This window comes from Poecilia mexicana, unplaced genomic scaffold (assembly GCF_051168715.1).
Source record: "Poecilia mexicana isolate PSO_F unplaced genomic scaffold, ASM5116871v1 scaffold_16, whole genome shotgun sequence".
In the NCBI taxonomy this organism is placed as follows: domain Eukaryota; kingdom Metazoa; phylum Chordata; class Actinopteri; order Cyprinodontiformes; family Poeciliidae; genus Poecilia; species Poecilia mexicana.
In genome coordinates, this window is record NW_028263385.1 from 2,142,501 (window position 1) to 2,156,616 (window position 14,116).

General features: G+C 43.4%; 1 protein-coding gene across 1 annotated transcript in view; it reads left to right on the top strand.

Annotated features, from left to right (window-relative positions):
* The window catches only part of psmc4 (proteasome 26S subunit, ATPase 4), a 10,192-nt gene extending 3,199 nt beyond the window's left edge, over positions 1 to 6,993 (top strand). The window contains exons 3-11 of the mRNA XM_014992706.2: positions 46 to 232; positions 1,372 to 1,518; positions 1,591 to 1,700; positions 3,252 to 3,345; positions 3,422 to 3,589; positions 3,658 to 3,734; positions 5,302 to 5,470; positions 6,513 to 6,568; positions 6,642 to 6,993. Of these exons, the coding sequence (XP_014848192.1) occupies positions 46 to 232; positions 1,372 to 1,518; positions 1,591 to 1,700; positions 3,252 to 3,345; positions 3,422 to 3,589; positions 3,658 to 3,734; positions 5,302 to 5,470; positions 6,513 to 6,568; positions 6,642 to 6,755 (1,122 nt within the window). The 3' untranslated portion in view covers positions 6,756 to 6,993. The remainder of the gene's footprint in view (positions 1 to 45; positions 233 to 1,371; positions 1,519 to 1,590; positions 1,701 to 3,251; positions 3,346 to 3,421; positions 3,590 to 3,657; positions 3,735 to 5,301; positions 5,471 to 6,512; positions 6,569 to 6,641) is intronic.
* The last annotated feature ends 7,123 nt before the right edge of the window (positions 6,994 to 14,116 follow it).

The window sequence follows — 14,116 nt, forward strand, 5'->3', positions numbered from 1 at the left end:
TGTGTGTGTGTGTGTGTGTGTGTGTGTGTGTGTGTGTGTGTGCAGAAGCTGCAGCAGGAGCTGGAGTTCCTGGAGGTGCAGGAGGAGTACATTAAGGATGAGCAGAAGAACCTGAAGAAGGAGTTCCTGCACGCCCAGGAGGAGGTGAAGAGGATCCAGAGCATCCCTCTGGTCATCGGCCAGTTCCTGGAGGCCGTGGACCAGAACACGGCCATCGTTGGCTCCACCACAGGTAGCCGGGTCCAGACCGCACCGCTGTGATGTTCCTCCAGCTTAGCATGAGATCAGCCGGCTGCATTCGGCTGAGCGACACCAGATGCAGCTCTTCTTTTAGTCCAGTGAAGCGTTTGTCAGGGTGTTTAGCGTTTGGCCCCACATCGCTGTTCAACAGTAACTTTTCTGCTTTTCAGTCATTTCTTGCTAAATGCAGCTGTTTTTTTTTCAAAGACTCAAATCCTGAGATAAAACAATCTTTTTTTTTTTTTTTTTTTTTTAATCAAACCCAAAAGAATCTGGCTGTGAAATTGTCCATTATGACACACACTTCCCTGTTTCTGCGAGAAATCATTTTATTAGCTTAACTAAAATATTACATTTTTAGTTTTGATTTTAAAACGTATATGCTTCAAACTTTCAGAATTTTTAGTAAAGAAAAAAAGCTACGTTTTCTACTGGATAAAAATTTTGAGAAAGTTTTGAAAATCCTGTTTCAAAGTAAACACAATTTTTATTTATTTGTACTTACTTTTGTACTTTTTTTTTACTTTTCTGTTTTTTATTTTTCTTGGAAAATCCTGGTTTAAATCAAACATGTTTTTATTACCTTATTTTTCTTATTTATCGAAATAATTTTTATTTTTATTAGTTCATTTAAAGACGTCCTCTTATTCATTCATTTTAAAAAGTCATTCTTTTTAGATTAAAAAAATGATCTAAATAAAAATAATTGTTTTAAAAATCAATCTTCAGTGCAGTTGCGTGTGTTGGCCTGCAGGGGGTGCCAAAGTCGCCTTGTTTACATAACTGCATTTCCAAACAGCCTGAAACCATCAGAGAATCAGAACATTGTTGGCATTCAGTCCCTGCTTTTCCCCTTCAAACTCAAATATCGTCAGTTTATGTTTCTAGAAATGTTGAATCTGCTGAAGGAGAAACGTTAAACTCTTTATGGATTAAGTGACTCAATAAGTCAAAAACAACGTTTTATCTGAACTGGATTCAGCTGCTTTTAGTTTTCCTGAAATAAAACTGAGTTGCTGAATATTCAGTGTAAGCTGTGGGTGGTTTCTATGTGTTGAATTTGTGTTTTAAAGGTTTTATGTAAGAGTTTATATTTGAATTATTAAGCATTCGGCTCTGTGCTGCCTTCAGGGTCCAACTATTATGTCCGCATCCTGAGCACCATCGACCGAGAGCTGCTGAAGCCCAACGCCTCGGTGGCTCTGCACAAGCACAGCAACGCGCTGGTGGACGTTCTTCCTCCAGAGGCCGACAGCAGCATCATGATGCTGACGTCAGGTACGCTGCAGACCGGACCGGTTCAGGCCGGGCCGGACCGGACCTTAGACTAGCTGTGCTTTGTGCCCACAGACCAGAAGCCGGACGTGATGTACGCAGACATCGGGGGCATGGACATCCAGAAGCAGGAGGTCCGGGAGGCTGTGGAGCTGCCGCTGACTCACTTTGAGCTCTACAAGCAGGTCAGCATCCGGGTTCTCACTAAACCAGGGTGTCAAATTTAAGCCTCTTATAAACGTTACAAAGGTTTGCTGCTGTTTATTTCTGCTGTTTGGTTGTGAATCTGTTGTTGTTGTCAGTTTCAGTTTCTTTATTATTTGTTTCCCACTGTCTGTTAAACTCCTTATTGTGCTGACTGAACAGATTGAAGATGTTTTTCCACGTTTGACCTGCTTGTGAAGCTGCTGCTCTATTTAATTGAGCTGAACTGCTGCAGCATACTTAAATACGTTTAAGTCTGTTTTAAATCGGTCAGCTGCTTTTCTGTGTCAGATCAGTCCATTTTAAGCCGGTACTGGAAGTGAAAACAGCATTCAGAGGGTGATGTTTGTCAGCTTTATGGTCCTTCATCTTCTGACTCTGATAATCTGTGGAAATGCTTCAGATTATGTGACAGATTCGTTGTTCCTGCTGCTGGTCGGCACGACTCTGCGTCACACTGAAGTTTATCAGATCTTAAATACTCGAACCACTTCCACACACCAAATTAATCTTTCCTCTCACCAGCGTCTGCTTTTTCTGCACTTGTGGAAGTTTGTTCAGTAACATTTGTGTTATGGTCATCAAGAGCTAAAACTGACAGCGTCGGCACCTGGCCTAGCCTAGCCTAGCCTAGCCTAGCCTAGCCAGTTTACAGTATTAAAATGTTCATTAGAATTTGAAGTTTATTGATCTCTGAGATCAATAAACTTTTAGTTTCCAGTAAAATTTGTCACAATAACCCATTTTCTTCTGGGACATAAATTGTCCCAGAATGAATGTGATAAACAATAATGATGTTGTTTTGAGAACATTTTCAGCTAATGGTAGAATAATAATAATGCAAGAACACAGTTTTATATTGAAATAAACTGATTTGAAATAAACTGACCTTATGCTATTGCATTGATGTTGTTCATATTAATTATCTTCATTTTGGTCTTTAAAATACCAACATTTCCACTTAATGATGATGTAATTTTTATTTATTAAATGATTGATAATTTGATTAATTACTCAGTACTTGAGTCGACGTTTTACCAAATACATTTTAAATTTGACTTGAATAAAATATGTTGAAGTAATGCTATTCTTGCTTAGGTAAATTTTTGGGTACTCTGCCCACTCAGCCCCTTCAGACTAGCCAGCAGCAATTAGCAAACGCCTTCTGAGCTCATTATAGGAGCTGCTGCAAACATTAAAGGGTTAATAGAGGAGCCATGTTGGATGACTGAATGGAGGCGGAGCTTCAGAAAAAGCAGGAGCTTCTTAAAGAGACAGAGGCCCAATTTCAAGGCATTAAATCAGGAAGTCAAATTTATTTTGAGTTATATTTTTATACCAAATGAAGGCAACATAGTTAACTTTGCTATAAAATGACACTATGTGTCTGGAAAATATAATACTGGCCCTTTAAATTCTCATAAACGCAGAAAGCAGCAGTTTGGATTTTTACTTTGAGGAAAGAAACGAAAACAGCGACGATTCGACCAGGAAATGTTGAACTAGAGATCAAAGTTTCTTTATCTGCTCAGATCGGCATCGACCCCCCCAGAGGCGTCCTGATGTACGGCCCCCCCGGCTGCGGGAAGACCATGCTGGCCAAGGCCGTGGCCCACCACACCACAGGTCAGGCCGCCACCGCCGTGCTTCCACCGGAGGCCGGCTGGCCGCATGTCTGACGTCACTTCCTGTTCTCCTGCAGCGGCGTTCATCCGCGTGGTGGGGTCGGAGTTCGTCCAGAAGTACCTGGGCGAGGGGCCGCGGATGGTGCGGGACGTCTTCCGGCTGGCCAAGGAGAACGCGCCGGCCATCATCTTCATCGACGAGATCGACGCCATCGCCACGAAGCGCTTCGACGCTCAGACCGGAGGTGAGGCCGTTTCTGCCCGGGTTCGTCTGAAAGCGGCCGGCGGCGGCTGACTCTCTGTCTCCCTGCAGCTGACAGGGAGGTGCAGCGGATCCTGCTGGAGCTGCTCAATCAGATGGACGGCTTCGACCAGAACGTCAACGTCAAGGTGAGTCCGGCGGCGGCGGCTCGCCCGCGGCGGCGGCTCGCCCGCGGCGGCGGCTCGCCCGCGGCGGCGGCTCGCCCGCGGCGGCGGCTCGCCCGCGGCGGCGGCTCGCCCGCGGCGGCGGCTCGCCCGCGGCGGCGGCTCGCCCGCGGCGGCGGCTCGCCCGCGGCGGCCCAGACTTAGGACTCTAAATTAGGAACTAAAATCAAATTATAACTTTAATATTCAAAATTAGGATTTAAAACTCGACATGTGACCTTATGACTGAAAATTAAAAAGACAAAATAATGATCAAAAACTTTAAAACTTAAAATTCTAATGCAAGATTATAACTTTCAATTATGACTAAAATGTGAAATTAACTTGAAATTGACTTTTAAATCTCGTATTTATGATTTAAAAATCTAAACTGACTTTAAAATTTGAAATTATTACTAAAATTTGCGATTGGCTTCACTCAAAATTATAACAAAGACCTTTGACCTTGTTAAAATGTGAAATTGTGACTGGAACTTATACTTGACTTTAAAACATGTAATTATGACGTCCTGTTGGACCTTCTGGGCTTCCATAGAAACCAGAGAACATGGTGGATGTGGTGAAGCAGCAGCTCAGCTCCGGCTGAAGCAAAGCGCCAAACCCAGCTGTTAATTTAAGAACAAATGAAAAGTTTTAAAGTTTTAGGCTATTTTTGTTGTTTTCTGTTGGATTAAAAGCTTCTAAGAATCTGCAAACTCACTGCGTTGAGACAAAATCAGCCTCTAAACGTCCCTCTTCTCATTTAGTGATGAAACATTAAATGCATCAAGCAGAAGGTTTTTTAGAGTGAAAAGTTTTATCTCTTTGGACGCTTGTGCTGCTGCTCCGCCTCAAACCGAACCTTTCATGTCAGTGAATGAACGCTGACATCATCGCAGCTTATCTCGCCTGAAAAGACCTGCAGCGTCTCGCAGCAGGACGACGGCGGATTCTCTCCCAGTCGGAGTGAAAGATCAGGAAATGATCGTCATTAAGCTGCAGAAACGCCTGAATTTAAAAACAAGATGAGTTATTTCTGTAAAGGTGAGGCGGCTGAAAGCCAGCTGCCTGCCTCTGTTCAGACTGAAGGCTCAGAACCAGGGAACAAGATCAACAAGAAAATCCTGCGTTCTTAAAGGGGCAGTATCATGTAAAATCATGAGACTCCATCATGTTCTTAAAGAGACAGAGGCCCTTGGTCCTCATGCTGGTGGTCGCAGGTTCGATTCCCAGCCTGGTGACATTTCCCGCATGTCTTCCTCTCTCTCATTGCCCTGTTTCCTGTCGAACTTCTTCCAAATAAAGCCCACTAGAGCCAACAAAACCTTTAAAAAAAGAGACAGAGGCCCAATTTCAAGACGTTAAATTTTACTTCCTAATTTAAGTCACATTTGACCTCCAAAGGTGACTTTTATTTTATTGTGCTATAAAATCCCCTTTAGAGAGAAACTCACTTCACATTTTTCCATTTTTTTAAAATAGAAAGTTTTCTTCTTTAAAAGTCTGTGAACCTGGAAGCCTTTTCACCGTCGGTGTGTCCGCCCCCCCTCAGGTCATCATGGCCACCAACAGAGCCGACACCCTGGACCCGGCGCTGCTCCGACCGGGCCGTCTGGACCGGAAGATCGAGTTCCCGCTGCCCGACCGCCGGCAGAAACGCCTCATCTTCTCCACCATCACCAGCAAGATGAACCTCTCAGAGGAGGTGGACCTGGAGGACTGTATCCTTCTGAATCACTCGGCTGACTCGTCTGTCTGCGACGCTCGTCTCATTTCCTGTCAGGAAGCTACTTCTTGGTTAAGTCCAAGTCTGCCAGGACTTATGATATCTTATTATATTCTTAACACAACACTTTGGATATTCAGCAGCATGTTAGCAATGTGACCCAAACGGTTTATAGAAACGTTTGGGTCACATTTTAAAGGAACCGTCATGGTGCTTTTAATTCTTCCTTTTCTAAATCATCCAGTTTTGGTTGTATAAAGTGGAACTGTGACCCACAGCTTCCTCTCCGACTCCTGGTCCGATCACTGCGTTAGAGAGCAGCTCGTTTCGGTTCCGTCTCTTTAAATGCAGCTGAAGCACTTCCAGGTCGCAGGTCGTCCAGCTCCGCACCCTTCTGCCATTTTTGTAGTTTCATAGCAGATCATGAAACCTTTTTCATGAAAAACTGTAACGTAATAGTTTAAAAATGTCAATGTGGAAATGAGAAAACTGAACGGATTGAAACTTAAGACCCAAACAGGATATAAAGAAATATCCACAGCAGCAGGAGAGACTAGATTCACTTTGTCTTCTCTCCGAGACTCAAATTATAAAATGTATTTAAGGGCTAAAACAGTGGATTTTGCATTATGTGGGTTTTTTTTATGCAGATTTACTGAATAAATTGATTGTCACAGAACCTGTAAGAGTTCAAGACTCTGAACAACCGGAAAGGTTTTCCTCTGGCAACTGATGTCAGACTGTTGAAGCAGACCTGGGGAAGCTCTGGTTTCCTGCTGCGGAGGGTCAGTGAACGCAGCGTGACGTGAAGCTGAAGCAGGTTCAGATTAGAAAGGAAACGTCAACGGCTGTGAATGTTTAAAGGTTTTACCGTCATGATTAAAGGAAACGCTGTGCGGTTCATTCTGCCCCGTTTGGAGAGTCGCGCCCAGAGTCTTCCTCAGGTCAGGTGGTTTGTTTACGTCCTACATCACTTCCTGCTGCCGGAAGGCCGCGCCGCGTTCCCTCCGTCCGTTTCTTCTTTAACTGCTGCTCAGATGTGGCTCGACCCGACAAGATCTCTGGAGCGGACATCAACTCCATCTGCCAAGAGGTGAGCTGACCCTTCACCTTTCCATCCCCAGGTCAAAGGTCGGCTCCTGGCTCATTCTCCTCCTCTTCCTCAGGCCGGCATGCTGGCCGTGCGAGAGAACAGGTACATCGTCCTCGCCAAAGACTTCGAAAAAGCTTACAAGACGGTGATCAAGAAGGACGAGCAGGAGCACGAGTTCTACAAGTAGAGAGGCGGCGGGTCCAGATATCGATTTCTGTCTGCCTGGATTCATCACTGTTCTGTCTTTCTGGACTAAATTTAGTCGTCATGGCGCCGGGCCTGACCTCGGATGAGTCTGAGCCCTGAGACGCCCCCAACCACCAGGGAGAGGCGCTCCTCAGCCTCTGCTGCTTCCTATTAATAGGACGTGCTCCCTCTACAAGGCGTTACTTTAAAGAAATACAATAAACATGTTTTCCATACCAGGAGAGAATCTGTGTTTTATTTAGAAAATAAAGCTCAGATTAATGAAGCGGGTTCAGCAGAGCAGGTGATTAACGTCCGAGCTTCACTGGTTATTTAATCCCAGGATTCTCAAAAACAAACCTGCATCATCAAACCACCGAGCTTAAGGGCCGTTAAACGAACGATGACAAATGACAGCAAAGTGGGCGGAGCCAAGAGAAATCGGCGGTCAGGATGAACCGGAGCCCAACTCAGTGATTTTAACGCAGGTTTTACCAACCTTTCACGTCTCCTGCAAATCTTCTTTGTTTTTTCAAAAGGACAAATCCAGTGACTTCAAAATCAGTAAACTTTCAGCATGTTGTAACTTAAAAAAAACCTTAGAGACAAATGTGGCAATGAACAATAAATTTAGTTAAAAATCACGCAACTTTTTTGAAGAACCACAACTAGCAACAAATTTATCAGTGTTTTTTCAGCAAAGCACCACCTCTGGACTCGCCACCAGGGGGCGTGTCTGAGGGAAATGGGTTTTATACAGCGGGGCCTGAGTGATGACGTCAACCAAGCTGGAACCAATAGGAAATGTCAGCTGCAATACCACCGTTCAACCCAAAGAGGGCAGCACTGAGACGTTTTTAGGTTAAAATGCTGCAGACTTTGACAGAAGCATGCAGGTAGAACCCAGTATATTATCCACTTTATCTGAAAATAAAAGTTAACTTTGGTCTTAGTGTCTTGTAGTGCTTTATGGCATCATTCAGACATTTTGTACTTCATTCAGTTGCAGCTTCGTGAGCCTAAACCCTGCAGCCATCTTGTTTTGAGAAACAAGAAACTTTCTGCTTCAACAAGTCAAACTTGTTTACTCCTTTTCAAATCCTCCTTCTATGACCTTTAACCCTTTAAGATCCAGTTTCAATATTACAACTTTACTTCAAACAAAAGAAGTGTACAAAGGTTGACTTCTCTTGGTTGTTTGCTACAGGATTCACCAAATTAATTAAAAAGAATAACAGTTACTTCCTCTGCGCTCATCAATCCAAGGTTTGGCCCAACACCAGGCAGCCATCAGCATTCCTGAGCTCAACATGCCGACCAGGCAGATGTAACTTCACCCCAAACAATGTCCTCAATTTGTTTTGCAGCCTCAGACAATGCATTAGCACAAAGCAACACCCGGGGCTTTAACGTGTGGCTGAGAACTGGAGTATCTGCTGCCATGACCACGGTAGTTTTCCATGAATATTATTCATAATTTATGAGTAAATTAAACATTTAACTGTTTTTACTGAGGTTCAAACTTCTTTCCATGTTATTATGACTATCAATAATTTATGGGAAATTCTGCCATCTGCAAAATACTATAACAGATTTTCATTAAAGCTCAAAAATCAATCAGGAAACGGTACATTCATCTGCACAAAACTTCAGCAAAAAACGGTTTAAAGTAGTTTTCATGTTTTTCTGAAAACGAGTTGAGTTTAGTGTTTTATTTCTCTGAGCGTCATATTTAGTTACACTAATTCCTTGACTTTATCCCAGATAAATATTTAGCCGTGCAGCAAAATATTTATCTTGAAGGATTTTTGTCTAAAAATATTCAGCTTGAAATTAAATATGCAGCTTGAGGTGAAATGGTTAGCTTGTTAAACTAGAATTCAACAAATATTGATAATTGAAATTGTTGTCAATACTAGGAATGATGACAGAATGTTATTAGGTGGAATTTTAATGACTAATGTGATCATCTTCCCGTATTTATCAATTATGAGTCAATATAGAGCTAAGATACAAGATCCGTTAAATAGATCAATAAGGAATAGATCAGCTGACATCAGGAAACAGATGGGATGAAGTTCATAAAGATTACATGGGAAAATGATAAAACAAATTTATTGACTGGTTTGTATAATAAAGTTTTTAAAACATTCTACAATAATTTGACATGGTTAATAAGACTGAAAAAATATAGCAAATTGTTGGACAAAACTAAAGCGAGTACAAAAGAAACATAATTAATGAAGTTGTAAAAAAGGTCAAAGCATTTAATTCAGCTGTTACATAAACTATTTATATTTATTAATGAGTGAATTAAGTAAAAAATAACATGAAAATAAATATTTAGTTGACTAACTACTTTGGAGCCAAATATGTAGTTGTCTGTCACTAGAGGACCCAAATTTGGGTCCTCTAGTGACAGAGGTGTCAAACTCCAGTCCTCAAGAGCCACTGTCCTGCAACTTTTAGATGTGCCTCTGCTGCACCACACCTGAAAAGAATAATTAGGTCATTAGCAAGGCTCAGGAGAACCGATCTACACAGGGAGGAGGTAATTAAGCCATTTCATTCCACTGTTTTTTACCTGTGGCACATCTAAACACTGCAGGACAGCGGCCCTTGAGAACTGGAGTTTGACACCCCTGTCATTGTGAATGAAAACCTGAGACCAACAGGTTAAGTAAATATTCAGTTTGAATTTATATGCTTAGCTTGTTAAGTTAACATTTAGTTTGGAGTGAAATATTTATAGTTTCTTAACTAACATTTATTTTGCAGCTAAATATTTTTATTTGAAGCTAAATATTTAGTTTTCTAGCTAAAGGTTGGGAGCTGAATATTTAGCTTGCTCACTATTAGTTTGAAGTTAAATATTTCATTTGCTAATTAAATATTTAGTTTGGAGTGAAATATTTGGTTACTGTGTAAATATTTAGCTAGCCAACTAAATATTCAGTTTGAAGTTAAATTTGCTAGCTAAACATTTAGTTTGTTAACTAAATATTTAGTTTGGTAAAATATGTCAGGCTAAGTAACTCAAATTACCTCTGTTAATTGTTGACAGTGTAACGTCACACACGGTTCCCCGTATTTCTGCCCTGACCTTGTGCTGATCCTGAAGGTCATCCTCTCCAGCTCTTCTCATCCTGGGTGCGTAAACTTAATCATTTTTTCACACCTTCAACATTCACGTTTTTAAAAACAAGGCGTGTTTTAATGAGGCGTCAGTCGCTGTAGTCGTACATCAGGTGGATGAACATCTGCGTGGTCATGCTGCCTCCGGTCTGCAGGTCCTGCAGCTGGCAGAGCCGGCTCAGGTAGACCCCGGCGTCGGGCCGGCTCCCCGGCTGGCTGCCTCCGCTCTGCTGCTGCTCCGCGCTCCGCTGCTTCTCCTTCTGCACGTCGCCCCACGAGTCGAAGCAGTGCAGCTCCAGGTTGTTCTGCCTTGAAGCCAGGAGGGAAGTTTGGTCACACAGAGACAAACCAGCGGCGGCCGTGACGTCAGAGTGAGCGGACCACCAACCAGGGCGACGCGGCTGGGAGCCTCCAGGTCACCTGGTCGAAGTAGTACGGGCAGATCTGCATGGCGGAGCGCTCCGGGTGGTGCAGCATGCCGCCAAAGATCCGCTCCAACTTGTGGTTGGGCCCGAAAAGCAGCCTGGGGAACATCCGGTCCCACAGAACCGGCACAAGGCTGTCCATCCTGGTCTGGGCGGCCGAGACCCGGCGAGGAAGCAACCGGTACAAACGAGTTTGGGCCATTTCTCCAACAACCCTGAAAGCAAAACGATCATTGCACCAAAACCTCTGATTCAGGAGGTCCAACGTTCTCCTGGGTTTCTGAGGTAGACTCGGTTCTGTTGGGACCAAAGTTTCAACTACTATGTAAAATGACCCTAATTAATTGAAAAACCTGTTCCCAACATCTTCAGTTGCTGTTGTTCTCTTTCACACTGCTCTGTGTCAAATAAACTAAAAGTTTGAAAAACTTGTTCCCTGCCTCACCTGTGGGGGCGCCGCACCAAAACCACTGAAGACACAAAAACCTCTGCAGAAAACACTGAATGCAACTTCCTTCTTCACCAAATGAAACAAACATGGAGTGGCTCAGATTTTAGTGTTTGTCTCTTTCATCTCTGGATCCATTTCTCCCGCTAGCACTAGCCTAGCGCGTTTGTTTTGGTTCTATTTACCCAGAATGCCCTGTGTTATAGTTCGCTTCCTGCTTTTGGAGCGGTCTCTGGTCCACTTGGCGTTCATATATGCATTCGAAGCACCAGAGTTTACTTCAGCTGAACCCAAACCGAGGTTTGGACTAAAGTGGATTAAACGGTGCTGGTGTGAATGCAACCTGAAGTCTTATTTTGGGCTTTTTGCTACTTTTTTTTCTCATTTCCAGTCTGGTACCAGAACATTCCCAGGTGTCTTGCTATTTAAGCCTTTGACCTTTGACCTGAGACTCATTCAGGAGCTAAAAGTCTCCAGCAGGGTTGTGTCTGGTATCGGATGAAGAAATGAGGTTTGGTTCAAAGCTTTCATAAAGGTAAAGCTCACTTACAGGTAGTGGTGATTTCCAAAGCTGATCTTCTGGGTGAAATGTTGACTTTTAACTGGATTTTGTTCTAGAACTGCATCAGTTTTTAAACCATAACTCCATATAAGCAACAATGACCTCATTCTTCCTCATTTCTGACCTCTGACCTCATGATCCGGTTACCTCTGAAGAGCCTCACCTGTTGCTCAGGTTCTGGTTCATAGCTGGGTCTTGATCTGGTTTCTTCAGAGGCTTTAAATTTCAAACCTGTTTATTACTGTAAAGGTTGGAGTTGAGGAAACGCCTCCCAGTCAGATTGATTTGAGTTGCTCCATACTGTTTGCTGCTGTAGAGAGGATCTCTGCCTTTCAGGACTTCTGTCATTTTCAAAGGGAATCTTTCCTCCTTCCTTCGGCTCTGGTTGTGAAGCTCAGTGCAGGTGGCAAAGCACCAGGACAATCACAGGCTGCTCCTTTGTGCTGCGAGGACGACACAGACTGACTGAATGTACTGAGCTGCTGCTTTGGTCGTTTTGAAGCCCTGAGCAACAGACCTGTGAGAAAACCCTCTCCTCATCCAGAGGACAGATAACCAGACAGCTGATGTCCAGAGGACCTTGAGAAGAATCAACATGCATAAAGCAGCAGGACCTGATACGGGGTCTGGTTCTGAAGACCTGTGCCGACCAGCTGGCTCTCGTCCTCTCTGACATATTTAACACCTCGCTGAGCTGTGCTGCTGCTCCATCCTGCTTCAAGACGGCCATCATCACCCAGCGCCCAAAAAAACACCCTTTCATCAGTGAATGACTTCCGCCCTCTTCATCTCGCCCCCATCGTGACGAAGAGTTTCCAGAGGCTGATGAAGGATCACATCATCTCAAACTGCCCTCCTCTTTTGATCCGCAGGAAAGGTAATTTTATTTTTACAGCACATTTTCAGCAACAAGGCGATACAAAGTGCTTTACATGAATTAAAATGAAATACAAACAAAATAACAAACCAAAGGAAAGAGCAAAAGAAAAGAATCTAATGCTGATCTAAGGTATGTAAAGTAGGAGCTCCTGTTCAGGTAGCTAAGTGTCCTCTGGTCTACTTCCTGTTCTGGGTTGGAAGAACAGGAGCCTGAAAAGTCGTCTAACAATGTTGGAGGAATAAGAGTCTAACAAATAGTTGCTAAGGTCGTTTCTAAGTTTGTTCTAATCTCTGGTCTGGGTTGCAGTAATAGGAGTCTCTGCATAATAATCTAAAAATTAATCCAAGAAGTTTAGTATTGGTCTAAATAGTGAGTACAACACCTGTTTTCTAAAAAAATAAGCTAAAGAGTGACTAATCTAATTCCTTTGCTGGTTACCAGTGAGTACAGTTTCTAAATAATAACTGATAAACTGGATGAAAAGACTGCATTGGGTGGATGTGGCACATATAGCAAGACAAACACAAAGACCTGCTGGAAAAGGCGTAGAGGTCAGGGAGTGTTTGTCTGTAACTATGAGGCTTTGCAGATTAGCCCCATGTCTCTCTGTTCTCCCAAATAAAGTCTCTTTTAAAGGTGGAAATATCAAGAGAGTCCCTGACAGTTCAGCCAGAAGACTCCAGGGTGAGGAGATGGAAGGAGCCGTTTGTCTACATAAACTCCAGGAGATAAAGGCCACAGGGAGCCAGATTCAGAATAACTAGTTCACTGAGCCAAAACTAGCAGCTTGTCCAAGATGGGTTCCATCCCGTTAGTGAGTTTTGAGTCTTCAGTTAGGCTGCGAGTCTCAGCAAGACTCACATCCAACTCGTCTCTGTCCCACAACATCTGAGTGTTTGCCAGTTCAACCAAGTCCGTCACAATCAATAAGCCAGAAATCCACAAGCTCCAAACAGCAGAAATCCTGTTTCATGAATAAATCCAGGGTGAATCCCGCCGGGTCTGTCCCTGCAGGACAGGAGGCTCTCCTGTGCCCAGACTTCTCATCGAGAAAATTTGATCAATTGCATTGAGAGACCGGTTCACCAGATCCAGGAACATTAAACCTCTGGGGATACAGATCACTGACACTTTGACCCTCCAATCCTCTGGCCTGGTGAAGAAAAGCTTGTTGGATGAGAAGATCCAACCTCCGCCTCCCATCCTCACCACTTCCTACAGAGAGACAACGGAGACCAAACCGAGCAGCAGCATCTCTGTCTGGTTTGCAGCATCTCACACTGACTGGCAGCGTGAGGAGAGACTGGAGAGGACAGCTGAGAGAATCGTCAGGACTGAGCTTCCTTCCATCCTTGACGCCGCTCCCAGTCGCTGCCTGTCCAGGACTCGGTCCATTATGAAAGACCCGTCCACCCTCAGCAGGGTCAGTTCTCCCTGCTGCCCTCTGGGAAAAGATTCAGCAGCTTCAAATGCAGAACAACCAGATTCCACAACAGCTTCATCCCTCAGGCCATAAGGATGATAAACTCCCATTAGATTCATCTTTTATTACATATATTTACATTGATACTTTTATTACTTATTTATTAAGTATTGGAGCCTTGCAATGAAATTTCTTTCAATTTGTAAATGTTTAAATGTACAATTGAATGACAAACTCTGTATATGTATTAAACACTTATGTATTGTTTTATGGCAGCAGAGTGAATCTTTACTCCCTTTTGGCACCTCAGTAGTTCTGTAATTTTAACTATTTAGACTAAATATTTTCTCTTTCTTTGACTCTTGTTGTGGCACTTCAAAATCTCTGCATTTTCTTGTGGTAGAGTGAATCTTCCCCAGTGTGGTTTTGGCACCTCGGTAGTTCTGTACTTTTGCCGGGGCAGCGTGAACCTTCTCCCCCTCCGCCGGC